This window comes from Lethenteron reissneri, chromosome 40 (genome assembly GCF_015708825.2).
Source record: "Lethenteron reissneri isolate LAM-NWPU_2019-01 chromosome 40, ASM1570882v1, whole genome shotgun sequence".
NCBI classification, from domain to species: domain Eukaryota; kingdom Metazoa; phylum Chordata; class Hyperoartia; order Petromyzontiformes; family Petromyzontidae; genus Lethenteron; species Lethenteron reissneri.
In genome coordinates this window covers 2,433,375-2,460,998 of record NC_083818.1, presented here as the reverse complement: position 1 = coordinate 2,460,998, position 27,624 = coordinate 2,433,375, and the positions used below count along the sequence as shown (strand labels likewise).

General features: G+C 61.8%; 1 protein-coding gene across 6 annotated transcripts in view; it reads right to left on the bottom strand.

Moving 5' to 3' along the window:
* Positions 1-270: 270 nt before the first annotated feature.
* The window catches only part of HSPG2 (heparan sulfate proteoglycan 2), a 119,904-nt gene continuing 92,550 nt past the window's right edge, over positions 271-27,624 (bottom strand). For 4 of the 6 annotated variants that reach the window (XM_061568130.1, XM_061568132.1, XM_061568131.1 and 1 more), the window contains 30 exons: positions 26,775-26,921; positions 24,981-25,115; positions 23,632-23,810; positions 22,738-22,930; positions 22,116-22,295; positions 21,117-21,383; positions 20,283-20,469; positions 19,780-19,877; positions 18,099-18,392; positions 17,641-17,753; positions 17,227-17,374; positions 16,082-16,198; positions 15,166-15,183; positions 13,689-13,773; positions 12,928-13,072; positions 12,508-12,610; positions 11,994-12,103; positions 11,307-11,415; positions 10,643-10,741; positions 9,944-10,162; positions 9,538-9,782; positions 9,111-9,291; positions 8,537-8,659; positions 8,053-8,128; positions 7,090-7,168; positions 6,609-6,653; positions 5,773-5,843; positions 5,132-5,215; positions 4,645-4,748; positions 271-4,275 (listed from right to left, as the gene is read on the bottom strand). In XM_061568130.1, the coding sequence (XP_061424114.1) occupies positions 4,079-4,275; positions 4,645-4,748; positions 5,132-5,215; positions 5,773-5,843; positions 6,609-6,653; positions 7,090-7,168; positions 8,053-8,128; positions 8,537-8,659; positions 9,111-9,291; positions 9,538-9,782; positions 9,944-10,162; positions 10,643-10,741; positions 11,307-11,415; positions 11,994-12,103; positions 12,508-12,610; positions 12,928-13,072; positions 13,689-13,773; positions 15,166-15,183; positions 16,082-16,198; positions 17,227-17,374; positions 17,641-17,753; positions 18,099-18,392; positions 19,780-19,877; positions 20,283-20,469; positions 21,117-21,383; positions 22,116-22,295; positions 22,738-22,930; positions 23,632-23,810; positions 24,981-25,115; positions 26,775-26,921 (4,151 nt within the window). In that variant the 3' untranslated portion in view covers positions 271-4,078. The remainder of the gene's footprint in view (positions 4,276-4,644; positions 4,749-5,131; positions 5,216-5,772; positions 5,844-6,608; positions 6,654-7,089; positions 7,169-8,052; positions 8,129-8,536; positions 8,660-9,110; positions 9,292-9,537; positions 9,783-9,943; positions 10,163-10,642; positions 10,742-11,306; positions 11,416-11,993; positions 12,104-12,507; positions 12,611-12,927; positions 13,073-13,688; positions 13,774-15,165; positions 15,184-16,081; positions 16,199-17,226; positions 17,375-17,640; positions 17,754-18,098; positions 18,393-19,779; positions 19,878-20,282; positions 20,470-21,116; positions 21,384-22,115; positions 22,296-22,737; positions 22,931-23,631; positions 23,811-24,980; positions 25,116-26,774; positions 26,922-27,624) is intronic. The other 2 variants (XM_061568129.1, XM_061568127.1) reach the window with 2 other exon arrangements.

The following is a 27,624-nucleotide window of genomic DNA, read 5'->3' as shown; positions in this document are numbered from 1 at the left end:
GGCTGTGTCGGGTGGTGGGTTTAACGACACAATCTAACCCAAAACAACCTCTATTACGGATAGAGATTGTTGTGTACTCACGCAGGGTTACCATAACCGATCTACGGATGACGTCTCACGCGAAATATATTGTCGGGGGGTGGCCTCTGCCACCCAACAGGAACTGTGGTCGGGAGTTGTGGAGTCAGGTGAGACACGAGAGGAAGTGGCTCGCGTCGGACGAGGATGGAGACCCAACCCAGGTGAGAACAGAGACTCGGCAGCAGGGGATTGGGTCGTGTAGCACCAGTTTTATTTTGGGGATAGGGGGGGGGGGGCTGAGCCCCCTTGTAGACTGAGCCACACGCGTCACTGCTCAGGCTCCGCCGGGCGGGAGAGGGGGCAGAGCTCCACGCTCCGAGCACTCCACCGCCCCCCCCCCCCCCGCCGACTCTGCGGATAACCCATGAGCCACCGCCGCCGCCGCTCCCAGTGCCGTAACATTACAAAAACACGCGCCCACACTCGCTATCGTAATCATCATCATCATTAGTAACGCGTATTCTCTTACTTGTAAAATATAACTTAAAAAAACGAGTTTGTCACGCCTGCGCTGGGAAGCGTTGAGCGGGCCCCCTGACCCCTGCCCTCCCCCCGCCCCGCGGCGAGGACCCCCGGTCCGCTGGCCGAGTGGGGGTCGCGGGGGGCGGACGAACACCAGGAGCGGTTGAGGGGGGGGGGGGCGTTCGGAGTGCCGCACGCGGTGGAAATGGCGCCGCCACGAAGCCCGGACCGCGCGTGTTCGCTTACCCCCCCCCCCCCCCCCCCCGAGCGTTGGGCCGCACGGTTCTCATGGCCGAGACCTCATGGACCGGTCCATGGAGCCAGGATCTGTGACTCATCGAGCTCAGGACCAGGGTTTGGGATTCTTGGGGCACAAGACCTTGAGATTGCAAAACTCTGGAACAGGTCCACGGAGCCAGGATCAGGGACTCGAGGTGACCTCAGGACCACGGTTCAGGAGAATTATGAAGCTCACGATTCTGCAATCTGATACTTCTGAAACAGGTCCATGGACCCAGGACCAGAGACTGCACACCCAAGGCCCCTGAACCCTTGAAACCAGCACCAAGACCTGCAACGATACTCTTTGGTTCTTTCGGTAAAGTCACGTAGGTGATCTCCGATCTTAGACCAGAGCCGAAGATCGGAGAGGCCCAGACTCGGAAGCAGATATCCAAAAAAGGCCAGGGTCCACAAATCCACACACTCCACGGGACGACCTCGCTCGCTCTGTGTTGCACCAAATGGCGCAGGGTTGGCGTCTGTGTTTAATCCCTTTGTGCATCCCCGTATATCCCCTTGTGTGCCCCTCCCCTACCCCCCCTACCCCCCCCCCCCCACCGTGTGTCCCCATGTCAGGGTTGTCGTCGCCTTTGTGCTCTATAACCATGGCGCTGATTGTCACAGGTCGGAGCCCACAAATAAATACAGAAGCGTAGCGTTGCGCCGCTGGAGCGAGATCGTCGCCTCCCCCATCACCGCCACCATCATCCTCAGCATCATCATCATCATCATCTCCATCATCAACACCACCATCTCCACCATCCCCATCAGCATCATCATCATCATCATCTCCAACATCAACACCACCATCTCCACCATCCCCATCAGCATCATCATCATCATCTCCATCATCAACACCACCACCACCATATCCACCATCCCCATCAGCATTATCATCCCCATCAGCATCATCATCTCCATAATCAACACCACCACCACCACCATCACCATCCCCATCAGCATCATCATCATCTCCATCATCAACACCACCACCACCATCTCCATCAGCATCATCATCTCCATAATCAACACCACCACCATCACCATCCCCATCAGCATCATCTTCATCTCCATAATCAACACCACCACCACCACTATCTCCACCATCCCCATCAGCATCATCATCATCTCCATCATCAACACCACCACCACCGCCACCTCCACCATCCCCATCAGCATCACTATCTCCATCATCTATACCGCCATCGGCGCCACGAGCAACTCCACCATCCCACATCTCCATAATCGACACCACCACCACCATGAGCTCCGCTATCCACTCAGTTTCCGCCATCTCTACCAACCGAGACACCACCAGCAGCATCGTTGCCACCACCACCACCACCACAGTCACCACCTGTACCGCCATCAGCACCGCTGCGGCCACCAACGCCACCAGCGCGGTGTCCCAACGTCAGCACCGAGACCGCCATCATCGTCAACCACAGTTAGCGCCATGGGGAGAGGAGGGTGGTGGGGAGATATTGCCGCCCAATTTGTCAGACTGACGGGGAAGGGGGGTGGGGGCGGCAAAACAATACTTCTTCAGCCGCCCACTAAAACTCCCTGCAGCCGAGGAGGGTGGCGGAGTGGTGAGCGCACTGCGCTGTGAATCTGGCCACCCGAGTCACAGCCACCACCAGCGGCACCGAGTGAGATCTGAACCGGTCCTGAGCACCCCCTCTCGCCCAACCACGCCACCCGCTCTCCGATCCCCCCCAGCTCCCCCCCGCCACCTTCAGCCCTACCGGCACTGACCAGCGCGGTGAGGTATGGTCAAACAACCCCCCCATGACCGAAACAACAACGGGGGGAGGACCCTCAATTGGGCAATGCCTGCCAAAAATCAACGTAACGTTTACTGCGAAAAACGAATAATTATGTATATGGTTGAGTAACAACGTGGTGTACATTCGTTAGCTTTGACACGGTAGCACACGGGGGGGGGGGGTGCAGCCGCCGGGGTCTCGGTGGATCGGTGGAGTCGCGTCTCCTCGGCTACAGCGCCACCCCCCCCCCCCCCCGGCACGGAGGAGACCGCTCCCTCACCCCACCGCCGCACATCGCCGAAAGACGTCCCCGCGTCGCTTCAGCCCCTGCCTCTGTCCCTGCCCCCCCTCCCTCCACCATTCACCCCCCCTGCCACCCCCCCCCCGCACCCATTTCCATCCCCATGCCGCAAAGTGATTCTCAGCGCCGTGCCCCCCCAACTTGTCAAACAGTGGGGCCATGCACACGGTCATCACCGCCATCAGCATCGGCACCATCGCCATCAGCATCGACAGCATCGACACCATCGCTATCAGCATCGGCACCATCGCGTTCACCATCCACACCATCAAGACCTCCATCAGCATTTGGCAAAATGAACACCAGCACCAGCACACGCCTGCACGCACGACGCCCTCTGACCCCAACATGGGCTCTCCCTCGCCCCTCTTCCCATGTGACCTCTTGACCCCCTGTCCTCATTATTTTCTCTCCGCTTTCTGTAACATCAAGCGACCCCCCCGCTTCCCCCCCCCCCTTCCACGGGTGACCCACACCGGGCGAGCGGGTGGACATCGGGGGTCGTGGCGATAGTTCATGGGAGGGGGTAAGCGAATTAAGTGGAGCGTGCACGCTCATGGCTCTCATAAATGGTGTTGCTGCTGTTGTCGCCCTTTCCTCTGGGTGTGTGCGCACGCGCGCGTGTGTGTGTGTGTCACGGTGTGACCGTGCCACTGGGTGTCCGCGCGTGTGTGTTCTGCGGAAGTGTAGCGGTTGTCGCGGTGGGCCACAAACCCGGTGGCTTCGATCTCGGCTCACGACCAATTGACGGTGGCGAATGTTCTAACCAGTCACTGGGCCTGCCCTAGGTAGGCCTCAGCCCGAAATGAGTAGCTGGTGCGGTGTGTAAAAACATCGGCACTGGGGAGACAAAGGCGGCCGAGCGTGGTGCCGGCCACCCACCCCCATGCATGTGACGTGCCGGCCTTCACAGGCGCTCGCTAACAGCACCTGCCCCAGCGCGGGAGGGTTCAACCGGACCGCGGTTGAGTGCGTGGCCGCCCCCTTGCCTGGAGTAGACCCCAAATGCGTGCCGGCGTACGTCGGTGACTCTGGGAGTGTCGCTCGGTGCGGCGACGGCGTGCATGGTCGGCTGCGTGCGTGTGTGGGTAGGGCATTGCCGACTGCGTGCGTGGAAAATTGTGGCCAGGGTGTGACAACGGTGTGGCGGTGGAGGGTTGCCAGGGCGGGCGGGCGGGTGGGCTCATTCGTTGTCGCACGCCACCGCGTTGAGGCCTCCCTCCGCGTGCACGGCCAGGTCGATGGGGGGCCGGGGGCCGCGGTGTGGGGGGGCGCCCCCCCCTGCCGCGGCCTCGTTGGCGAGGACGACGTTCCTCAAGCAGCCGCGGAGCCCCGACGAGAAATGGCCCCCCGTGAGGGTCTCCGTGTCCGGGGCACCTCCTGACACACCACCACCACCACCACCACCACACCACCACACCACCACCACCGCCACACCACCACCACCCCACCACCACACCACCACACCACCACCACCCCCACACCACCACCACACCACCACCACACCACCACCAAACCACCACCCCCACACCACCCCCACACCACCACCACCCCACCACCACACCCTCACACCACCACCACACCACCACCACCCCCACACCACCACCACCCGGCACACACGGACAAAGGCAAAGGTAAATATCCCCCATGTAGACTTAAAAAGGGTGGGGGGGGGGGGGGTGGTGACAGCAGCAGTGGTGAGGGTGACAGCAGCAGTGGTGAGGGGGGGCAGCAGTGGTGTGGGGTTACCCAGGAAGACGCTGCCCTTGACGTCGGCCTTGAGCATCGTGCCGCCCGACTGGCCCCGCACCGGGGCGCCGTGGTCGACGCGCAGCCAGCCCAGACGGCCCTCCCTGCCGCACAGACAAAGACAAAGGTTCCCGTGTAGACTTCCATAGACTGTTGGGGCAAGTGCTGTTAGCGAGTGGGTGGCCAGCAGCACGCCTGAGCGCCTTTGTCTCCCCAGTGGCGATGTTTCCACACCGCACCGGGTACTCGTTTGAGGCTGAGTTGAGATATTTACCACGTGATGGTCATGATGTTGGCTGTGATGGTGGTGTGGATGATGGTCGCAGTGGTGGTCTCGTGGACGTGTGGGTTGTGGTGTGGGTGGCGGCGGTGGTGACGGTGTGGGTGGCGGCGGTGGTGACGGTGTGGGTGTGGGTGGTGGTGTGGGTGGTGGTGTGGGTGGTGGTGTGGGTGGTGGTGTGGGTGGTGGTGGCGGTGTGGGTCTAACCTCACGGCCGTCACGTTGTGCCACCGCCCATCGTTGATCTTCGTCCGTGACGTAATGCTCGCCTCTCCGCTGCCCAGCTGGTAGCTGTGGACAAAACAAAGACAAAGATCCCCCGTATAGCCTTAACATACTGTCGGAGCAAGTGCTGTTAGCGAGCACCTATGAAGGCCGGCACGGCACACGAGGGGGTGGGTGGCCAACACCACGCCCGACCGCCTTTGTCTTCCTAGTGGCGATGTTTTACACACCGCACCAGGTACTCATTTGAGGCTGAGTCGACCTAGGGGAGGCCCAGGACCAGTTCAAATAATCGTCACTGGTGGTGGCCGTGAGCGGGAATCGAACTTTGGTCGCCAAGTTCGTAGCGCAGCACGCTAACCGCGACACTACCGCTCCCCACACACACTCACACGTGTACAAACGCACACATGTACACACACACACGCACACACACACGAACGCCGCCGCCACGCGTGCCACCGTGCCGACAATATAAACCCAATTCTCCACCGCGCAACCGAGCTGGGGCCGGGCCGCGCCGGTACGGGACCGTTTTTCCACCGCACAAACCGAGCCGCGCCGCTGACGTCACGCGCGTTGAGCGAGCGGGGACGCGCGTGGGTGACACGCTGATCATTTACCTGAACACCAGGCGTCCGTCCCTGAGGCCGAGACTCACAAAGTCCTTCCCCTTGCCGTTCTCTCCTGCCTCCTGCACACACGCACACGTGCACACGCGCACACACCCACACACCCACCCATCCACCCACACACACGAATGCACACGTACACACAAACATGCACACATGACCGTGCACGCACGGACACACACGTACACACGGACACACACATGCACACGCACACCCACGCATACATGCGCGCACGCAGCCACGCATTCGCACATGCGCACACACATACACACGCCCATACGCACACACACACGCACGCACAAGGTTATTGAGTGAGACGTGAGAAGTTCAGGGTTAGAGATTGGGGGTTAACATTCACAGTGCTTCGAGATTTAATGTTTGATTGCTCCTAAGGCTAGGAGCTACAAAGTAAATCCTGGGTGAGAGGTCCAATTGTAAGTGTTAAGGGTTTCCGATATTCCTGGTTTAGAGATCAGGGGTTAAAGGTTAGGGATTAGACATGCTCTAAAAGTTCATGGTCAAGGTTTAGAGCACTTCCCGGGTTAGTGGTCGGGGGTTAGGGGTCAGAGGTTAGAGGGCTTCCCAATTCAGAGGCCAGCATTTGGCATTTTCTGGGTTTGGGGTCAAGGGTTAAGGGTTAAAGATTAAGGGATAAGGGTCAGGGTTTATGCAGCTTCGTGTCTCTGAGGCTGCGGGGTTATGGGTCAGAATGCTTCAGGATTAGCGGCCGCCGGTTAGGGGTGAGAGTCCATCCTGGGTTAGGGTTGAAGGGGTTAGGGGTTGGAGCGGGGGAGGGTGGGGGTGGTGGGGTGGTGAGGTGGTGTTACCTCGCGCTTGGCGAGCCGCGTGCGTTCCCCGACCTTGTTTGCTGCCTAGAGGTGAGAGGTGAAAGGGCAGAACGGTGGGCGGGTGGGCAGGGCGGGCGGGGAGCAAGCGGAAGAGTGAGCGCACGACGCGGCTGAGCTCGCATGCACGTAGCGCGGGCAGCGCACGCAGCGCGGGCAGCGCAGGCGCACGGCAAGCGGCAACCGAGCGCCAGCAGCCCGTGGCAAGCGCTGGTGTGGCCGGCGTGGTCAGGGCGTGGTGTGGGTGAGGTGAGAGAGGGCCATGCGAGGGGGAGAGCCATGTGATGGAGTCATATGACAGAGGATGAGGTGGAGAGGGAAGAGACAGAGGAGATATGCGTGATGTGAGTGAGAGCGTGATGTGAGTGAGAGTAGGTGGTGAGGAGTGAGAGTGAGGGAGACAGAGGAGAGGTGAGGAGGCGAGGGGTGAGGAGGGTGAGGAGGGTGTACTGCCGGCACTCACCACTCCCTGCCAGACGAGCAGCCCCTCCGGGGAGAGTGTCTTCACCTCCAGCTGGATGGTCTCCGGGTGTTTGTGCATGCTGAGGCCACGCACAAAGACAAAGGTGCGCCGTGTAGCCTTAACAGACTGTTGGGACAAGTGCGGTTAGTGAGTGGCACCTATGAAGGCCGGCACGGCACACAAGGGGGTAGGTGGCCAGCACCACGCCCGGCCGCATTTGTCTCCCCATTGGCGATGTTTACACACCGCACCAGCTACTCATTTGAGGCTGAGTCGAACTAGGAGAAGCCCCAGACCGGCTCAGATAGTCGTCACTGCTGTTGGTGGCTGTGAGCGGCAATCGAACTTGGGTCGCCGGGTTCATAGCGCAGAGTGCTAACCGCTGGACCACCGCTTCTATTGGGTACACTAAACTAAATTTAAACTACATTTATTTGACCAGGTAAGGCCCACTGAGCTGTAGAGCTCTTTTTCAGAAGCGACCTGGCCACAAATAATAACTCAACAAAGTGGCTAATCATCACGTGGGGATGAATAGAAGCTAAACGCATAATTCTAAATGTGGAGGGGGAAAAACGGAGAACCCGGAGGAAAATCCACATGACCATGGGGAGAGAGAGAGACACCGCAAACTCCAAATATACAGCAGCAGCAGGCGTCAGGGTCGGGATCGAACCCACGACCTCCTGTACACCAGGCAAGGTCGTTAACATCTCGCCACAGTGGTGACGTCATGAGATGACGTCACATGCAACGACGTCACGGGGAAGGGAGGCGGGGAATGACGTCATCACGATGGCCGGCAAGGCTTACCTGCTCAGCGTCGCTGTAACTGCCGAGACGCTTTGACCAACGCGTCCACTTTCCCCTAGGGGGGCGAGTCACGGCAAGGTTCAACTTTGCCAGAGTTGCCGTGACCCCACGTTACCCATGGACGGACGGACGGACGGACGGAATGATTACCTCCTCACAAACATCTTCTCCGGCAGGGCGATGTACCCGTCGCCCGCGAAGCTGGCCGCATGCTGGATCACCGACGCTGTGGGGGGGGGGAGGGTGGCAACAGAGGGCGGGGGTCATGGGCGAGGTCCCGGCCACACCATGGGGGGTGGGTGATCCACAGGGGCTCTACTCTACTCCAGGTGGGTAACCGATGGAGGTCGGTTCACACCGCGGGGCGTGCTACACACGGCGTCGTACCGCGCCGTGGGGAGGGGGGTACGGTGCAGGTGCCCGGCCACACCGGACGGTGGGTCACGCGCCGAGTGCCGCCAAACGTCGGCAGATGCACCGAGCCCGGCCACGCCGCGACAGGGGAGGCGGGGGTGGGGGTGATGTGGGCGACTCGCGTGGGGAGTTGGCCACACCGGCTCGGGGAGTGGCACGGGGATGAGCCAAAGGGAGCGGTGCTGTGCGGCGACGGTGGCGAGGAGGTGGAGACGGTTACCGTGGTGACAGTCATCGCCGTGGTAACCCATGGGGCACACGCAGCGCGCGCCCACGCACGTGCCGCCGTTCATGCAGCCCGCGGCGCGGGAGCAGCCGCTCCGCCGCTCCTCACAGCGCTCGCCTGGGGGTCGCGGGGTCGCGGGGTCACGGGGTCGTGGGGGCGCGGGGACACGGGGACAAGGAGACATGGGCAAATGAACACAATGGGGCTTGGGTACCACGAGAAACACGAGACCACGATGGCACAGGGACGGCAGCAGCAGCAGTCGCGCTGCGCCTGGCGGAGCAACCCCCGGTGCCGTGCGACACCGCGGCGGTAGCTGTGGCGGCGGTGATGGTGGCCGTGCTGGCGGTGGTGGTTGTGGCGCCGGTGGTGGCGATGGTGGCGATGGTGGCGGCGGTGGCGCCGGTGATGGCGCCGGTGATGGCGATGGTGGTGGCGGTGGTGGTGGCGATGGCGGTGGTGGTTGTGGCGCCGGTGGTGGTGGCGCCGGTGGTGGCGATGGTTGTGGCGGTGGTGGTGGCAGTGGCGATGGTGGTGGTGGTGGCGATGGTGGCGGTGGCGCTCCTACCCTGGTATCCGTCGGCGCAGACGCACTGCACCTCGTACTCCCCGAGCGGCACACACGAGCCCCCGTGGCGGCACGGGTTGCGCTGGTCGCACGCGCTGGCGGCGCCGCCGCGGCACGGCTCGACGGCGCGCGACGCCACAAACGAGTAGCTCACGTCCAGGCGCTTCCCGTTCACCAGCACCTGGGGGTGGGCGGGGGGCGGGGGGGGATGCACGCATGGGGGTGGGGGCAGAGGGGTGGACGTGTGTGTGTGCGTGCGTGGAGGACAACGTAGTGCGCTAGAACCTCATGTCCCGCCGTGCTTTCCAGCAGTTCTCCGTAGCTCCCTGCGTGTTTCCGTCCATGCCCATGTCTACTGTGTCTCCCCGCGTCTCCCCGTACTTCCTCCTATTCCTCCTATCTCCCCGCGCTCGTGCGCCCCACCCACCTCAGCGATGCACCCGTGCAGGCCGCCGGAGACGTTGGCGTGCGCGTGCAGCGTGCCGCCAGACGGCACCCCGCCCAGGTAGAGGGGCGAGCGCAGGTTGAGCCCCTGGGAGCGCCCGGGGGAGCGAGCGCTCACCCTGCGGCCCTCGTCCAGCCGGAGCCAGCCCTCGCGCTCCACGCGCTCCACCACGAGCCGGTGCCAGCGGCCCGCCTGCACCCGCTCGGGGCTCCGCAGCACCGCCGTGCCTGCCCGTGCCCAACACGAGACGCCAAGGTTGGCTACGAGTCCAACGTGCAACAACTCTGCACGTGATGGCTGCACCCACCGCCCCCGTCACCCCGCTGCCACGGGTACCCCCCCCCCCACCGCCCCCCCGACACCCCGAGCCCCCCCCCCCCCCCCGTACCGGAACCCAGGTGGTAGCGCAGCTCGGCGTGTCCGTTTGCGAGCGCGACGGACACGAAGTCGTCGTGGATGCCGCGCCGCGCTCCGCTGTAGAGCAGCAGCCCGTCGAGCTGCAGCGGGCGGAACTCCAGCGAGAGCGTCAGCTGCTTCTGCACGTTGCTCAGCGGCGGCAGCGACACGAACGACGCACCCGAGAACGACGGCACCGTGATCAGCTCCCCTGCGGTGGCGGCAATGGGTCACCGAGAGGGGAGAGGGGTCACAGAGAGGGGTCACAGAGAGGGGTCGCGGGGTCACCGAGAGAGGTCACGAGGTCGCAGAGAGGGGTCACAGAGAGGGGTCACAGAGAGGGGTCGTGGGGTCACAGAGTGGGGTCACGGGGTCACAGAGAGGGGATAGGGGTCGCAGAGAGGGGCCGTGGGGTCACAGAGCGGGGTCGCGTCAAAGCGTCTGTACGTGTGGCCTTCACAGTGAAGGCTGCGGGGCAACGTTAGCCATCTCTGGTGCCCAGTGCCAGCTGCCACGTGTGCCATGTGACATGTGACAAGTGTGCCATGTGACATGTGCCAACCGTGTCATGTGACGTATGCATGTGACATATTACAACCGTGTCATGTGACGTGTGCCAAGTGTGCCATGTGGCATATTCCATCCGTGTCATGTGACGTGTGCCACGTGACGTGTGAGCCAAGTGTGCCACCTTGCATGCAGGTCTCCCCGGACTTGCCCAGGTGGCAGCGGCAGGTGAAGCCGGGCCCCTCCTCGCTGCTCACGCACGTCGCGTCGTCGGAGCACGAGCCTGGGGTGGGGGGGCGTGGGGGGGGGGCGGTCAGTTAGTTGGTGGGGGGGGGGGACACGCGCGCGTGGGGCGTGCGTGTGGGGGACCCGGCTTCGATTCCCCTCGGGGGTGAATGCATGAACCGGCTCTGTGTATACAACGCACATCGGCACTCGGAGAGACAAAGGCGGCCGGGCGTGGTGAAGGCCGTGCCGGCCTTCATAGGCGCTACTCGCTAACAGCACTTGCCCCCGTACAGCATGCCAAAGGCTACGCGGGGGATCTTAGTCCGCGTGCGCGTGTGTGTGTGTGCGTGCGTGTGTGCTCGTGTGTGTGTGCGTGTGCGTGCGTGCGTGTGTGTGCGTGCGTGCGTGTGCGTGTGTGCTTGCATGTGTGTGCGTGCGTGCGCGTGCGTGTGTGCGTGTGTGTGTGCGTGTGTGTGTGTGCGTGTGTGCGTGTGTGCGCGTGTGTGTGCGTGCGTGTGTGTGCGTGCGTGTGTGTGCGTGCGTGTGTGTGTGCGTGTGCGTGCGTGTGTGTGTGTGCGTGCGTGTGCGTGTGTGTGCGCGTGACGAGGGATCGCGCACACCTGGGTGGCACGAGGAGGCCACCGGGAGCTCGCAGTTGGTGCCCGTGTAGCCTGGCGGGCACTCGCACTCGTAGCCCCCCTCCTCCGACGGGTGGCACGCGCCCTCGTTCTGAGGCCAGACAGACACGCCGACTTTCCTCGTTATCACCGTCGTCATCGCCATCACCACCGTCGTCATCGCCATCGTAACCGCCGTCGTCACCATCACCATCGGCACACCAGTGCCGCTGCCTGCGTTCTCGTGAACGTCACCTTTATCGAACGTCACCAGCAGCAGCATCGTCATCGACGTCGTCATCATCACCATCATCGGCTGCGAGCAGCGTGACTCTGGTATGATGACCACAATCACTCGCAATCAACACAGGGACCAAAATCACGAAGGAGACGTTCCTCCCTCCTGCCCCCCCTCACATATCGGTCCCTCCACGCGACACACATTTGACACATCCCATCAGCCAAGCAGCACACTCTCAGCGGCATTGGCTCATCGGCCGCTTCACCTCGGTGGGTCTCAACCCGCAACGCCTGGGGTCGACGTGAGCACCTAGCCTGGCACGAGCGCCCTGGTGACGTCACCGCCACTCAGTTGGTGCTTCTTGTTGTCGTTGTTGGGTTGTTGTTGTAGTGTTGTTGTGTTGTTGCTGTGTTGTTGTGTTTTGTGTTGTGTTGTTGCTGTTGTTCCACCTGGCACGGGCCGTCCTGGCAGGTGGGGCAGTCGCGCACGGCCACCGACTTGATCGGCTGCGTCAAGAAGTTCACCTGCTCGCCCTGCAGCTCCATCTCACGCACACAGCCTGCACGCACGCACGGGATACACGCGCGCGTTACACAAACACACACGCGACACACACACACACGCGACACACACACACACACACGCGACACACACAAACACACGCGACACACACACACGCGACACACACACTCGCACGGGACACACACACACACACTCACGAGCTCAACCACTTACACGCACATTGACCGCTCACCGACTCACACCGCCCCCCTCTCCACCCGCTGGGACGCTCGCCCGCCCATCCACGCACTCGCTCGCCCGCTTGTCCAAACACTCGCTCCCTCACTCGCTCGCTCGCTCGCTCCCTCACTCGCACGCTCCCTCACTCGCACGCTCGCTCACCACCCCGCGCCCCTCTCCCCCAGCTCCTCCACCCACCCTCCAGCCCCCCCCCCAACTCACCGGTGAATCCGGTCTTGATTCCGGTGATGCGCGTGACGCGGCTGAAGCTGGGGACGCCGCCGACGTACATCTCTTCGTTCAGATCCAAGCCCTGGAACTTGCCCTGCGCACACGCGCACACAAGGACAAAGGTCCCCCGTGCAGCCTTACTGGACTGTTGGGGCAAGCGCTGTTAGAGAGCAGCGCCTACGAAGGCCGGCGCTGTGGCACACGAGGGGGAGGGGGGTTCGCCAGCACCACGCCCGGCCGCCTTTGTCTCCACCACTTACACACAGCCACGCACACTCCCACAACAGTACAGGAAACCCTCCATCATCGCTACATCACCATCCCTCCACCATCCCTCCACCACCACCCATCCACCACCACCATCGCCGCCCCCGCCGCCACCGCCGCCGTCTCTCCGTGGCCGCCGCGCACCTGCGAGGATCCGACGACGGGCGCCTCGTTGTTGACGGTGAGCGACCCCTCGGTGAGGTTGCGCCTGAGCGTCACCGTGTGGTACTCGCCCAGCTCCAGCGGCATCGGGTAGCGGATCACCGCCATGCCTGAGCCCACGTCAAACCTACAAAAACATGCACGCAGACACGTACGCAGACATACACGCAGACACAGGGTTAGGTTCAGATGCAGACACAACAACAACCGCCATTCGCCACTAAGTGGCGGTGATGTCACCACGACGCTTGTGCCAGGCTACGTGCACCTTGAGGTCACATGAAGTGTCGAACGTCCGCTGGCAGGAGGTCACGGGGCAGACCCAGGTGCCACGGGTCTACTGACTGAGATGAGTGGCTGATGCACCACCTGTGCCCCCTACTGTGCCAACTTGCTGTGCTTTAGCCACCCGGCGCTTCACTCGTTGTTGTGAGCGTCGCTCCTCCGCCCTCCGTTGTTGTTGGAGGGCGACTGCATCCAACTGCCCAGTAGCGTCCTTCACGAGCCTCTTCCACAGAGGCCGATCTTGACACCGCTGGTACCAGTCATCAGCAAGTCCACTCAGCTCCACGTCCTCCTGTACCACATCACTGCATCTCTTCTCTAGCCCGTGCCGCGCCCGCCTAGACAATATGCGTGCGTTCGCGGTTCAGGTTGTGGCTGGCGTGGTTGGGTGCGGTCGTGTCCGGAGTGCGCGTCAGGGTTAGGGACGGAGTTGGGGGTGGGGGGGGGGGGGCGGTCACCTGAACTCGGGCCGCCCCCCGACCAGGCCAAACGAGAGGAAGTCCACGCCGCTGCCCTGCTTCTGCCCATTGTAGAGCACCAAACCTGGACGGAACAAGACACAACGATCCCCGCGTTTACTAGCAGTAGTAGTCGGTAGCCGCCCTGGCGCCAGTGTGCAGGTGGTGCAACTGCAGGCTGAGGCCCGTTGGTTTGGGGGGGGGCCCAGGTGAAGGAGGTTAGACAGGAACCCCCCCGGGCCGCCCCCCCTCCCTTTAATTCCTGTGCACCGGGACCCATGCGGACACCGCGCGGCACCGCTTCACCGACACGCCTCTGGTGCGCTTTCACAACACAAACAACAACAACAGCGGCCGCCATTCGCCGACCAAGTGGCAGTGACGTCACCCCGGCGCCTGTGCCAGGCCAGGTGCACTTTGAGGCCACGAGAAGTGTCAAAGGTTCGCTGACAGACCCAGCAGGTGCCATGGGTTCACTGACTGAGATGGCTGGCAGATGCACCACTAGCTGGGCACCCTACTGGGCCAACTCGCTGCATTGTGAGCGTCGCTCCTCTGCCCTCTGTTGTTGTTGGATGGCGACTGCCTCCAACTGCCCAGTAGCAGCAGCGTCCTTCACGAGCTTCCTCCACAGATACCGATCCTGATACCGCTGGTACGTGTCGTCGGCAAGCCCACTCAGCTCCACATCCTCCCGTACCTCATCTGCTCCATCTCTTCTCCAGCCCGTGTTGTGCCCGTTTAGCCCTTTATATCTGGCCAAACAGAAGCTGTTTGTACAAGCTGTGGCTGGGAATGCACGTTACATGACCCAGCCAATGAAGCCTGCCGGAGGAGCTCACTGATGGGAATGTGTCCAGATCTGTAAAGACCTGGACACTTGCACTCACGAAAAAAGATCCCGCATACAGCCTGTAACAGACTGTAGGGGCAAGTGCTGTTAGCGAGCACCGATAAAGGCCGATACAGCACACGAGGGGGTGGGTGGCCAACACCACGCCTGGCCGCCTTTGTCTCCCTAGTGGCGATGTTTACACCAGGTGTTAATTTGAGGCTGAGTCGACCTAGGGGAGGCCCAGGAACCGGTTCAGATAATCGTCACCGGTGTTGGCTGTGAGCGGGAATCGAACCCAGGTCGCCAGGTTCGTAACGCAATGTAGCGCGAACCGCTCCACTGCCGCTTCCGGCCTTCATAGGTGCTCGCTAACTCACACTGACTTCTCACACACACGCGCACACGGGCGTGTGTGTGCGTCAGAGCGAGAGCGTTGCTAAGGCGACGAGTGTTGTGACAGCGATGAGCATCGCGATTGAGTGGTGGCACCATCGCGAGGTCCGGGACCCGAGAACCGGGGGATCGGCATCAAAGACCGGAAAACGGTCTCGAACAAGAGCTGGGGAATGGAGTCGAGAAGCAGGGGAGGCATCGAAGGAGCAGGGACCGGAGTCAAGGACCGTGGGGGGGACGCACACTCACCGTGGAAGAAAATCAAAGCTGGAGGATGAGCAGGAAGACGACGAGAGCAGGGCAGCACAAGGAGGAGGTGAAGGAGGAGGTGGAGGAGGAGGTGGAGGAGGAGGTGAAGGAGGTGGAGGAGGAGGTGAAGGAGGAGGTGGAGGTGAAGGAGGAGGCGAAGAGGAGCAGGAGACAGAGGGGAGGATGGACAGCACAAGGGAGGGGGCATCAGAGACATCGTGGGGGGGGGGCTCGAAAGGAAACAACAAAAGGGGCGTTATGTGTGCCCTCGCGTGTGCGTGCGTGTGCATGTGTGTGCGTGTGTATATGTGTGTGTGTATGTGCGTGCGTTTGTTTGTTTGCGTGCGTTTGTGTGCGTGCGTGTGCATATTTGTGCGTGTATGTGTATATGTGTGCGTGTGTGCACGTGCGTGCATGCGTGTGTGCGTGTGTATGTGTGTGCGTGTGTAAGTGTGTGCGTGCATATGTGTGTGCGTGCGTTTGTGCGCATGCGTGTGTATGTGTGTGCATGTGTAAGTGTGTGCGTGCGTATGTGTGCGCGTGTGTGCGTTTGTGCGCATGCGTGTGTATGTGTGTGCATGTGTTCGTGCGTATGTATGTGTGTGCGTGCGTGCGTTTGTGCGCATGCGTGTGTGCGTGCGTGCGTTTGTGCGTGTGTATGTGTGTGCGTGCGTTTGTGCGCATGCGTGTGTAAGTGTGTGCGTGCGTGTGTGCGTGTGTATGTGTGTGTGTGCGTGCGTGTGTGTGTGCGTGCGTTTGTGCACATGCGTGTGTATGTTTGTGCGTGTGTAAGTGTGTGCGTGCGTGTGTGCGAGTGTGTACGTGTGTGCGTGCGTGTGTATGTGCGTGTGTAAGTGTGTGTGTGCATGTGTATGTGTGTGTGTGCGTGCGTGTGTGAGCCTCCGGCTCCTCTCACCGTCGGCTGTGTCCGGCCGGAACGTGACCTTGGCCTCGAAGCGCTTGTAGGCGCCCTTCATGGCGGGGAGACTCACGTAGGCTCCGGCCCCCGGGGGGAAGTACGGACGGAGAACCTCTACGCACACACACAGACAAAGATCCCCCTTGTAGCCCTAACAGACTGTTGGGGCAAGTGCTGTAAGCGAGAAGCACCTGTGAAGGCCGGCACGGCGCTCGAGCGGGTGGGTGGCCAGCACCACGCCAGGACCGCTTTTGTCTCCCCAGCGCAAATGTTTACACATGGCACCAGGCGCTCATATGAGGCTGAATCCACCTAGTGGAGGCCCAGGACCGGTTCAAATCATCGTAACCATCGTTGGTCGCGAGTGGGAATCGAACTCGGGTCGCCGAGTGCGTGGCGCAGTGCACTGACCACGTCGCTATGGCTCCACCCAAACGTACAAAGGCAAAGATGCCCCATGTAGCCTTCGACAGGCTGTTGGGGCAAGTGCTGCTCGCGAGCACCTATAAGGGCCGACACGCCACACGAGGGGGTGTGTACCCGGCACCACGCCCGGCCGCCTTTGTTTCCCCAGCAGTGATGTTTACACTCCGCATCAGGTACTCATTTCAGAATGAGTTGCCCTAGGTTGAGATGCAGGACCGGTTCAGATCGTCGTCACTGGTGACCCAAACACACACACACACACCAAGTGCATAGATCCACCCGGCCACCATCCCCTCGTGAACCAAGCGAGCAGCTCCAGGGTCCAGCCCGGCCCCCCGTGTGGCGGCGCTCCGCAAACCCAGAGGGCCGCCGCCGCCGGGGCCGCGTAGAGGCCACCGCGGCGGCCCCCTCTGGCCCAGCCCACCGAGCGAGGACGGCCCCTGCAGCGCGCGACCTCTCGCGGACGGCCCTCGGCACGGGCGCGGCGAGGAGGAGACGGCCGCCGCCCGCCCGGCCCCCTGGGCCCAGCTCCACGCCGGCCTGGCCAACCGTCAGCCCTGACCCCATCCCACCACCCCTAGCAGCCTTCGCTTCCGACCTTCCCGCCTCGAACCCCCCCACGACTCCCCGTGTCCTGCCCCTTGACCCCCGCCCCCGGTGTCCCCCGCCCCCCGTGACCCCCGCGCCCCGTGATCCCCGCGCCCCAGGGGCCTCACCGCGCACGACGAGCACGGCCTGCGCCACGGTGGCGCCGCGGCCGTCGTCCCCGCGGCAGGCGTAGGTGCCGCCGTCCTCGCGCCCCACGTGGCGGATCGTCAGCACGCCGCGCTCCACCGAGAAGTCGCTCGGGGGCGGCCCGTCCACCTGCAGGGCGCGGGGGGGGGGGGGCAGGGGGGTGGAGATGGAGAGACAGCGGGGGACACGAGGTGAGGTGGGGAGGGGGGACGCGAAGGGGTGCACGGGAACACGAGGGGGTGAGAGGGGGCGGTGTTGAGGGGGTGAGAGGGGAGGGTGCTGAGGGGGTGAGAGGGGAGGGTGTTGAGGGGGTGAGAGGGGAGGGTGCTGAGGGGGTGAGAGGGGAGGGTGTTGAGGGGGTGAGAGGGGAGGTGCTGAGGGGTGAGAGGGGGGACCTTGTTCCAGGAGAGCTGTGGCGCTGGCAGGCCGGACGCGTGGCACGTGAACGACGCCGTCCCTCCGGGCGCTATCACACGTGAACTCGGCATCACCGAGATCTGAGGCTCCACTGCACACACGGAGACAAAGATTCCCCGCAATAATTTGAGGCTGAGTCGACCTAGGGCGGGCCCAGGACCAGTTCAGACAATCGTCACCAGCGTTGCTCGTGAGGGGGAATCGAACTCGAGTCGCCGGGTTTGTAGCGCAGCGCGCTGACCGCTACACTACCGCCACCACACACAGACACACAAGACTCACGCACACACAGACTCATGCACGCATACACACGCAGACTCACGCACGCGTACATACAGACTCTCGCACACGTACACACACAGAGATTCACGCACGCGTACACACGCAGACCCACGCACACATACACACGCAGACTCACGCTCACACGCGCGCGTACCCTGCACGTAGAGCTGCACGCGCGACTCCACGGAGCCGGCGGCGTTGGTGGCCGTGCAGCGGTAGATGCCGGCGTCCGAGGGTCGCGCCGTCTCCAGCAGGAGCAGCCCCCCGGCGAGCACGGCGTGCGGGGGCAGCGCCGCGTCCACGCGGTCCCAGCGCACCGCCGGCAGCGGCTCGCCCGGCGCGTGGCAGTCGAACTCGACGCGGGCGCCCACCGCCACGGTCTGCGCCGCGGTGCGCACCGAGATGCTCACCACCGGCAGCGCCGCGGACGACGAGGGCGACGATCCCCCTGCCAGCGCACCGCGCCGAGCGGCATTAGCGGCGGCGGCGGCGTGGAGGGGCGGCGGGCGGAAGGCCCCGCGCCCTCCGGGAGCCGTTGCCTCGCCCGAGCGGCAATGTTTACGCATCGCACTGGGTACTCATTTGAGGCTGAGTGGACCCTAGGTGAGGCCCAGCACCGGTTTGAATGTTCCGCACCGTTATTGGTGCGTGAGCTAAACGCTAACAAAGAGCAACCTGTAACAGACCGTAGGGGCTGTTAGTGAGCAGCACCTATGAAGGCTGGCACGGCACACGTGGCGGTGCGTGGCCAACACCACGCCCGGCCGCCTTTGTCTCCCCAGCGGCGATGTTTACACACCGCACCAGGTACTCATTTGAGGCTGAGTGGACCTTACGGGAGGCCCAAGACCGGTTCAGATAATCGTCACTGGCGGTGTCGGCCGTGAGCGGGAATCGAACCCGGGTCGCCAGGTTCGTAGCGCAGCGCTGCGCCACTTACACGCGCACCCAGACACGCTCACCCACACACGCGCACGCAGACACGCACACACGCACACACAGACACGCACACACGCACACACGCGCACGCAGACACGCACACACCCAGACATGCACACACCCAGACACGCACACACGCACACACGCACACACGCAGACACACGTACACACGCACACAGTGATGCAGGCCGTTGGGGTAAGTAGGGTCAGCGAGTCGCGACTGCAAAGGCCGGCACGGGTTCCCGGGGGGTTGGGGTGGGGGGAGGGGGTGGCCGTACGGGGGGGGGGGGGGGGGTGGGACACAGAGGGGACGTGGGGGCACGGAAGGGTGATGGGTAGATGTGGGTGGAGGTGAGGGTTGTGGTGATGGTGGAGGTGAGGGTGGAGGTGACGGTGGAGGTGAGCATGGAGGTGAGTGTGGAGGTGATGGTGGAGGTGAGGGTGGAGGTGAGCGTGGAGGTGAGTGTGGAGGTGAGGGTGGAGGTGAGAGTGGAGGTGAGTGTGGAGGTGAGTGTGGAGGTGAGGGTGGAGGTGAGGGTGGAGGTGAGTGTGGAGGTGAGTGTGGAGGTGAGGGTGGAGGTGAGGGTGGAGGTGAGGGTGGAGGTGAGGGTGGAGGTGAGGGTGGAGGTGAGTGTGGAGGTGAGGGTGGAGGTGAGGGTGGAGGTGAGGGTGGAGGTGAGGGTGGAGGTGAGGGTGGAGGTGAGTGTGGAGGTGAGTGTGGAGGTGAGGGTGGAGGTGAGGGTGGAGGTGAGTGTGGAGGTGAGGGTGGAGGTGAGGGTGGAGGTGAGGGTGGAGGTGAGGGTGGAGGTGAGGGTGGAGGCGAGGGTGGAGGTGAGGGTGGAGGTGAGGGTGGAGGTGAGGGTGGAGGTGAGGGTGGGGTGAGGCTGGCCCCTCACCGTGCACGGAGAGCCGTGCGGAGTTGTGCCCCTCCCCGCCTGCGTTGCGGGCTCGGCACACGTACTCCCCCTCGTCCTCCTTGTGCAGGTCCTCCAGCCTGGCACGGCACACGCACAGCACACGTGTGTGCGCACGGTGCGGTGAGCGCGAGGTGTGGTGACCGTCAGATGAATCATGACTCCAATTGGCCCGTGTGTGACCCCGTGTGTGACCCCGCGTGTGACCCCATGGGACCCAGAGTGTGACGCCACGTGACCCTGTATAACTCCGAGTGTGACCCTGTACGTGACCCCAAGCGACCCCGAGTGTGACCCCGTGCGTGAGCCCGAGCGTGACTCTGAACGTAATTCCGTGTATGACCCCCAGTGACCCCCAGAGTGACCTCGCATGTGACCCCGAGTGTGACCCCGAGTGACCTCCCGTGTGACCCCATGCATGACCCCGAGTGTGACCTCGAGTGTGACCCCATGCGTGACCCGCGCGTGACCCCCGCACGCCGTACCGGAGCGTGCCGTGCGACACGGTGTGCCGGGCCGGCAGGGCGGCGCCGCCGTGCCGCGTCCACTCCACGGTGTGGCCGGCCTCTCCGGTGACGCGGCACGAGAACTCCACCACGGAACCGGGGGCCTTGACGGCCTCGCTCGGCGTCACCTTCACCGCCGGGGCCGCCGGGCCCGCCGGGACGATGGCTGTGCGCAGGCGGAGGGAGCGGGACGGCGGGAACGCACGTGAGTGGTCGGGATGGAACGCCGCTAGGCCATCGTGTCGTGGCCCACGCACGGCCACGCACACGTCACTCACGGACATCACCGGTGGCGGTTGTGGTGGTCGTGGCGGTAGCTGTGGTTGTGGCGGTGGTTGTTGCGGTGGGGAGCGCTACGAACCCGGTGACCTGAGCTCGATTGCCTCTCACAACCAACGCCTGTGACAATTATCTGAATCGGTCCTGGGTTTCCCTTAGGTCGACTCAGCCTCAAATGAGTACCTGGTGCGGTGTGTAAACATCAGCACTGGGGAGACAAAGGCGGCCGGGCGTGGTTGCTGGCCACCCACCCCCTCGTGTGCCGTGCCAGGCCTTCATAGGTGTACGCCAACAGCACTTGCCTCAACAGTCTGTTAAAGGCTACACGGGGGATCTTAGCCTTTGTTTATCGTGCGTGCCAGTCACTGTGCACTTGCCCCAACAATACGTTAAAGGTTACACGGGGGACCTTTGCCTTTTGCTGTCTGAGTGTGGTGCACGCGGGGGATCTTCTCCGTGGCCACGCCGCGGGATTGTGACCAGCGCGCACTCTCGTTTTGTCGGCAGTGGGGGGTGGTGAATCGCCGCGCTCACCGCCGCGGACGACCACGGTGGCGGAGGCCTCGCCGGCGCCGGCGCGGTTGGTGACGCGCACGCGGTACGCGCCGGCGTCGCCGGGGCCCGCCCGCTCCACGAGCAGCACGCCGTCGCGGCCCGCGCGCACGTGCGGCGCCAGCGGGCCGCCGTCGCGGGACCAGGCCAGCCGCAGGGGCGGCGTGCCGTGCGCCACGCACTGCACGCGCAGACGCTCGCCCTCCGCCACCTCCACGCGCGCCGGGAAGCACGTCGCGTAGGGGGGCACTGCGGGGGGGGGGGGGGGGGGCACAGTTGGGAGGGAAATGTTACTTCGTGGCGGCGGCGGCGGCTTTAATAGGCGCTCGCTAACAGCGCTGCCCGTGCGTGTGCGCTGGGTGCCTGTAACCCAGCGCTCCGGAGGCAGCGGTGAGGGTTGGTGGGTCATCGCACGCAGACGTTGCCGTGAAATTCACTTCTACCCGTGGGCGTCGGGGAGGTGGAAGTCGGTACAACAAGTCGCGTTTATTCCACTTGTATGTGGGGGGGGGGGGGGGGTCGAGCGTTGCCTGCCCCCCCCCCCTCGCGCGATGTGCGGGGTCTACTCCTCCCACGTGAATAATAAACACGACGGCTCGTTGCCGTTCATCGGCTGACAACATCTCACGAATAAAAAAACAAATGCGGCATGACCCTGAGTGTGACCCCGAGTGACCTCGCGCGCGGGGTCACACAAGGGGGTCACACTCGGGGTCACACTCGGGGTCATACACGGGGTCACACGCGAGGTCACTCTGAGGTGGCTCTACGGGGTTCCATGCATCGTGTGGGAGCACGGTGCCCGTGGGCGCCTCGCCGGTCACATCACGTCCACGTCACGTGACGTCACGGTCACGTCACGTTACAGTCACGTCACGTGACGTCACGGTCACGTCACGGTCACGTCATGGTCACGTCACGTTACGGTCAGGTCACGTCACGCCCCGTCACGCTTCGCCGCGTCGCCGCGTCGCCACGCACCCTCCACCTCCAGCGAGACGAAGGCCTCGGCGTTGCCGTGCCGACTCGTGGCGTTGCAGATGTACTCGCCGCTGTCCTGTTGCCCCACGTTGGGGATCGTCAGCACGCCGCCCTCCACGCGGTGCTGCCACGGCAACGGCGAGCGCAGCTTGGACCACGTGATGACGGGAGAGCCGGAGCCTGCGCGTGCACGGAGAGAGCGCGGTGCGGTAGTGCACAGTGTGGTAGTGCACAGTGCGGTAGTGCACGCTGCGGTAGTGCACGGTGCGGTAGTGTACGGTGCGGTAGTGCACGGTGTGGTAGTGCACGGTGTGGTAGTGCATGGTGTGGGTGTGGTAGTGCACGGTGTGGGTGCGGTAGTGCACGATGTGGTAGTTCACGGTGTGTGTGTGCTAGTGCACGATGTGGGTGCGGCAGTGCACGGTGCGGTAGTGCACGATGTGGTAGTTCACGGTGTGGGTGTGGTAGTGCACGATGTGGTAGTTCACGGTGTGTGTGTGCTAGTGCACGATGTGGGTGTGGTAGTGCACGGTGCGGTAGTGCACGATGTGGTAGTTCACGGTGTGTGTGTGCTAGTGCACGATGTGGTTGCGGCAGTGCACGATGTGGGCGCGGGCGCTACCGGTGACGGTGCAGCGCAGCGTGGCGGTGCCGCCGGCGGTGACGACGAGCGAGGGCTCCGGCAAGGAGATGAGCGGTGGGCCCTCCCCGCCCGGGCCCTCCACCACCACCTCCACGCGCTGCTCCGTGGAGCCGATGTCGTTGCGTGCGACGCAGGCGTACGTCCCCGCGTCGCGCGCTCGCACCGACGTCAGCTGAGAACGACGGAGGCGGCGAGTCAGTGCCGTCCGCACGACTGTCTGTGTGACCGTCTGACTGTCTGTGTGACCGTCTGACCGTCTGACTGTCTGCATGACCGTCTGACCGTCTGACTGTCTATATGACCGTCTGACCGTCTGACTGTCTATATGACCGTCTGACTGTCTGACTGTCTGTATGACCGTCTGACCGTCTGGCTGTCTATATGACCGTCTGACTGTCTGACTGTCTGTATGACCGTTTGACTGTCTGTCTGTATGACCTCTGTCTATCTGTATGAATGTCTGACTGACTGTCTGACTGTCTGTATGACCGTCTGACTGTCTGTCTGTATGTCCGTCTGACTGTCTGTATGACTGTCTGTATGACCGTCTGACTGTCTGACTGTCTGTATGTATGACCGTCTGACTGTGTGTCTGTATGACCGTCTGTCTGTCTGTATGAACGTCTGACTGTCTGTATGACCGTCTGACTGTATGACTGTCTGACTGTCTGTATGACCGTCTGACTGTCTGCATGACCGTCTGTTCATCTGACTGTCTGAATGACTGCTGCTCACTGCTGTTACTGCCCACTGCTGCTCAATGCTGCTACAGCTGCTGCTACTGCTGCTGCTCACTGCTGCTACTGCTGCTGCTTACCGCTGCTGCTCACTGCTGCTACTGGCGCCCACCCCCCCCTCCCCCGCGGCGCCCACCTGCAGCAGGGCGCTGCCCTCCGTGGGCGGCGCGTGGGGCAGGCCGTGCGGGCGCAGGTCGGCGATCCTCCAGTGCACGGAGGGCCGCGGGTGGCCCATGCCGGAGCACTCCAGGGTGAGCGTGGCGCCCGGGCGCACGCGCACCGGCCCCTTGGGGGTGATGGCGATGCTCGGGGGACCTGGGAACGGCGGGGACGGTGAGGGCCGCTGCGTGCACGCGCGCGCGTGTGTTTCTGTGCGTGTGTGTGGGTGGCTACAGCACGACAAGTTGGCACAGCAGGGGGCACAGGTGGTGCATCAGCCACTCATCTCAGTCGACCCGTGGCACCTGCTGGGTCTGCCCCGTGACCTCCTGCCAGCGGGCGTTCGACACTTCACGTGGCCTCTACGTGCACATGGCCTGGCACAAGCGTCGTTGGTGACGTCACCGCCACTTAGTGGCGAATGGCGGTTGTTGTTGTGTGCATGTGTGTTTGCATGTGTGTGTGCGTGTGTTTGTGTGCGTGTTTTTGCGCGTGTGTTTGTGTGTGTGCGTGTGTGTTTTTGTGTGTGCGTGTTTGTGTGTGTGTGTGTGTTTTTGTGTGTGTGTTTGTGTGCGTGTTTGTATGCGTGTGCGTGCGTGTGTTTGTGTGCATGTGTGTTTGTGCGTGTGTGTTTGTGTGCATGTGTGTTTGTGTGCGCGTGCGTGTGTTTGTGTGTGTGCATGTGTGTTTGTGCGTGTGTGTTTGTGTGCATGTGTGTTTGTGTGCGCGTGCGTGTGTTTGTGTGTGTGCATGTGTGTTTGTGTGTTTGTGTTTGTGTGTGTGCATGTGTGTTTGTGCATGTGTGTTTGTGTTTGTGTGTTTGTGTTTGTGTGTGTGCATGTGTGTTTGTGCATGTGTGTTTGTGTGCGTGTGTGCGTGTTTGTGTGTGTGCATGTGTGTTTGTGTGTGTGCATGTGTGTTTGTGCATGTGTGTTTGTGTGTTTGTGTGTGTGTGTGTTTGTGTGCGTGCATGTGTGTGGTTGTGCGTGCGTGTGTGTTTGTGTGCGTGCATGTGTGTTTGTGCGTGTGTGTTTGTGTGCATGTGTGTTTGTGTGCGCGTGTTTGTGTGTGTGCATGTGTGTTTGTGTGTTTGTGTTTGTGTGTGTGCATGTGTGTTTGTGCATGTGTGTTTGTGTGCGTGTGTGCGTGTTTGTGTGTGTGCATGTGTGTTTGTGTGTGTGCATGTGTGTTTGTGCATGTGTGTTTGTGTGTTTGTGTGTGTGTGTTTGTGTGCGTGCATGTGTGTGGTTGTGCGTGCGTGTGTGTTTGTGTGCGTGCATGTGTGTTTGTGCGCGTGCATGTGTTTGTGTGCGTGCGTGCGGGCACCCTGCACGACGAGGGTGGCGGTGCTGCTGGTGACGCCGTAGGCGTTGGCCGCGTGGCACAGGAAGGTGCCCTGGTTGGCGTGCTGGGCCCGCACCACGCGCAGCTCCGAGCCGTCACCGCTCACCTGCACGTTCTCTGGGCACGCCGCCACAACCACCACAACCGCGTCAACCACAACCACGACAACCACAACAACCACAACCACGTCAATCACATCAACCACATCGCAACAACCACAACCACACCGCGACAACCACGACAACCACATCAACCACAAGCACACCGCAACAACCACGACAACCACATCAACCACAACCACATCAACCACAACCACACCGAGACAACCACGACAACCACATCAACCACATCAACCACAACCACGTCAACCACAACCACATCGCGACAACCACGACAACCACAACCACAACCACATCAACCACAACCACACCGTAACAACCACGACAACCACATCAACCACATCAACCAAAACCACGTCAACCACAACCACGACAACCACAACCACATCAACCACAACCACACCGAGACAACCACGACAACCACATCAACCACATCAACCACAACCACGTCAACCACAACCACATCAACCACATCGCAACAACCACAACCACACCGCAACAACCACGACAACCACATCAACCACAACCACGACAACCACATCAACCACAACCACATTGCGACAACCACGACAATCGCATCAACCACAACCACGACAACCACAACCACATCAACCACAACCACATCGCAACAACCACGACAACCACATCAACCACATCAACCACAACCACGTCAACCACAACCACGTCAACCACACCGAAACAACCACCTCCTGCCAGCGGGCGTTCGACACTTCACGTGGCCTCAACGTGCACACAGCCTGGCACCAGCGTCGTGGTGACGTCACCGCCACTTTGTGCGAATGGCGGTTGATGTTGGTGTTGGTGGTGTTTGTGTTGGTAGTGGTTGTGGTAGTGGTGTTTGTGATGGTGGTAGTGGTGTTTGTGTTGGTGGTGGTTGTGGTAGTGGTGTTTGTGATGGTGGTAGTGGTGTTTGTGTTGGTAGTGGTTGTGGTAGTGGTGTTTGTGATGGTGGTAGTGGTGTTTGTGTTGGTAGTGGTTGTGGTAGTGGTGTTTGTGATGGTGGTAGTGGTGTTTGTGTTGGTGGTGGTTGTGGTAGTGGTGTTTGTGATGGTGGTAGTGGTGTTTGTGTTGGTAGTGGTTGTGGTAGTGGTGTTTGTGATGGTGGTAGTGGTGTTTGTGTTGGTAGTGGTTGTGGTAGTGGTGTTTGTGATGGTGGTAGTGGTGTTTGTGTTGGTAGTGGTTGTGGTATTGGTGTTTGTGATGGTGGTAGTGGTGTTTGTGTTGGTGGTGGTTGTGGTAGTGGTGTTTGTGATGGTGGTAGTGGTGTTTGTGTTGGTAGTGGTTGTGGTAGTGGTGTTTGTGATGGTGGTAGTGGTGTTTGTGTTGGTAGTGGTTGTGGTAGTGGTGTTTGTGATGGTGGTAGTGGTGTTTGTGTTGGTGGTGGTTGTGGTAGTGGTGTTTGTGATGGTGGTAGTGGTGTTTGTGTTGGTAGTGGTTGTGGTATTGGTGTTTGTGATGGTGGTAGTGGTGTTTGTGTTGGTAGTGGTTGTGGTAGTGGTGTTTGTGATGGTGGTAGTGGTGTTTGTGTTGGTAGTGGTTGTGGTATTGGTGTTTGTGATGGTGGTAGTGGTGTTTGTGTTGGTAGTGGTTGTGGTAGTGGTGTTTGTGATGGTGGTGTTTGTGGTGGTGGTGGTACCCGGGAAGGGCTGCTCGTTGGTCGTTCTCCACTCGACGCTGACTGGCTGCGCCCCGCCCTGCACCTGGCAGGAGAACTGCACGTTGTCGTTGTGCTGCACCGTCAGGCGGCTCGAAGGCTGCACCTTCACACGCGGGATCTCCTCGCCTGCACCGACACAACCACCACCACCACCATCAACAACACCAACACCACCACCACCAACAACACCAACATCAACAACACAAACAACACCACACGAGGGTGGCGCCGTCGTTGCTGACGAGGGGGTGTGTGAGTGTGTGTGTCAGCAGAGGAGGAGCGACGCTCACAACAACGAGCGGAGCGCCGGGTGGCTAAAGCACAGCAAGTTGGCGCAGTAGGGGGCACAGGTGGTGCATCAGCCAGTCATCTCGGTCATCTCAGTCAGTCGACCCGTGGCACCTGGGTCTGCCCCGTGATCTCCTGCCGGCAGGCGTTCGACACTTCACGTGGCCTCAAGGTGCACATGGTCTGGCACAAGCGTCGTGGTGACGTCACCGCCACTTAGTGGCGAATGGCGGTTGTTGTTGTGAGTGAGTGTGTGAGTGAGTGTAAGTGAGTGCGAGTGAGTGTGTGTGTGAGTGAGTGTGTGAGTGAGTGTGTGTGAGTGAGTGTGTGTGTGAGTGAGTGTGAGTGAATGTGAGTGTGTGTGTGAGTGAGTGTGAGTGAGTGTGAGTGTGTGAGTGTGTGAGTGAGTGTGTGTGTGAGTGAGTGTGTGAGTGAGTGTGAGTGAGTGAGTGTGTGAGTGAGTGAGTGTGAGTGTGAGTGAGTGTGAGTGAGTGTGAGTGAGTGTGTAAGTGAGTGTGAGTGTGAGCAAGTGTGTGAGTGA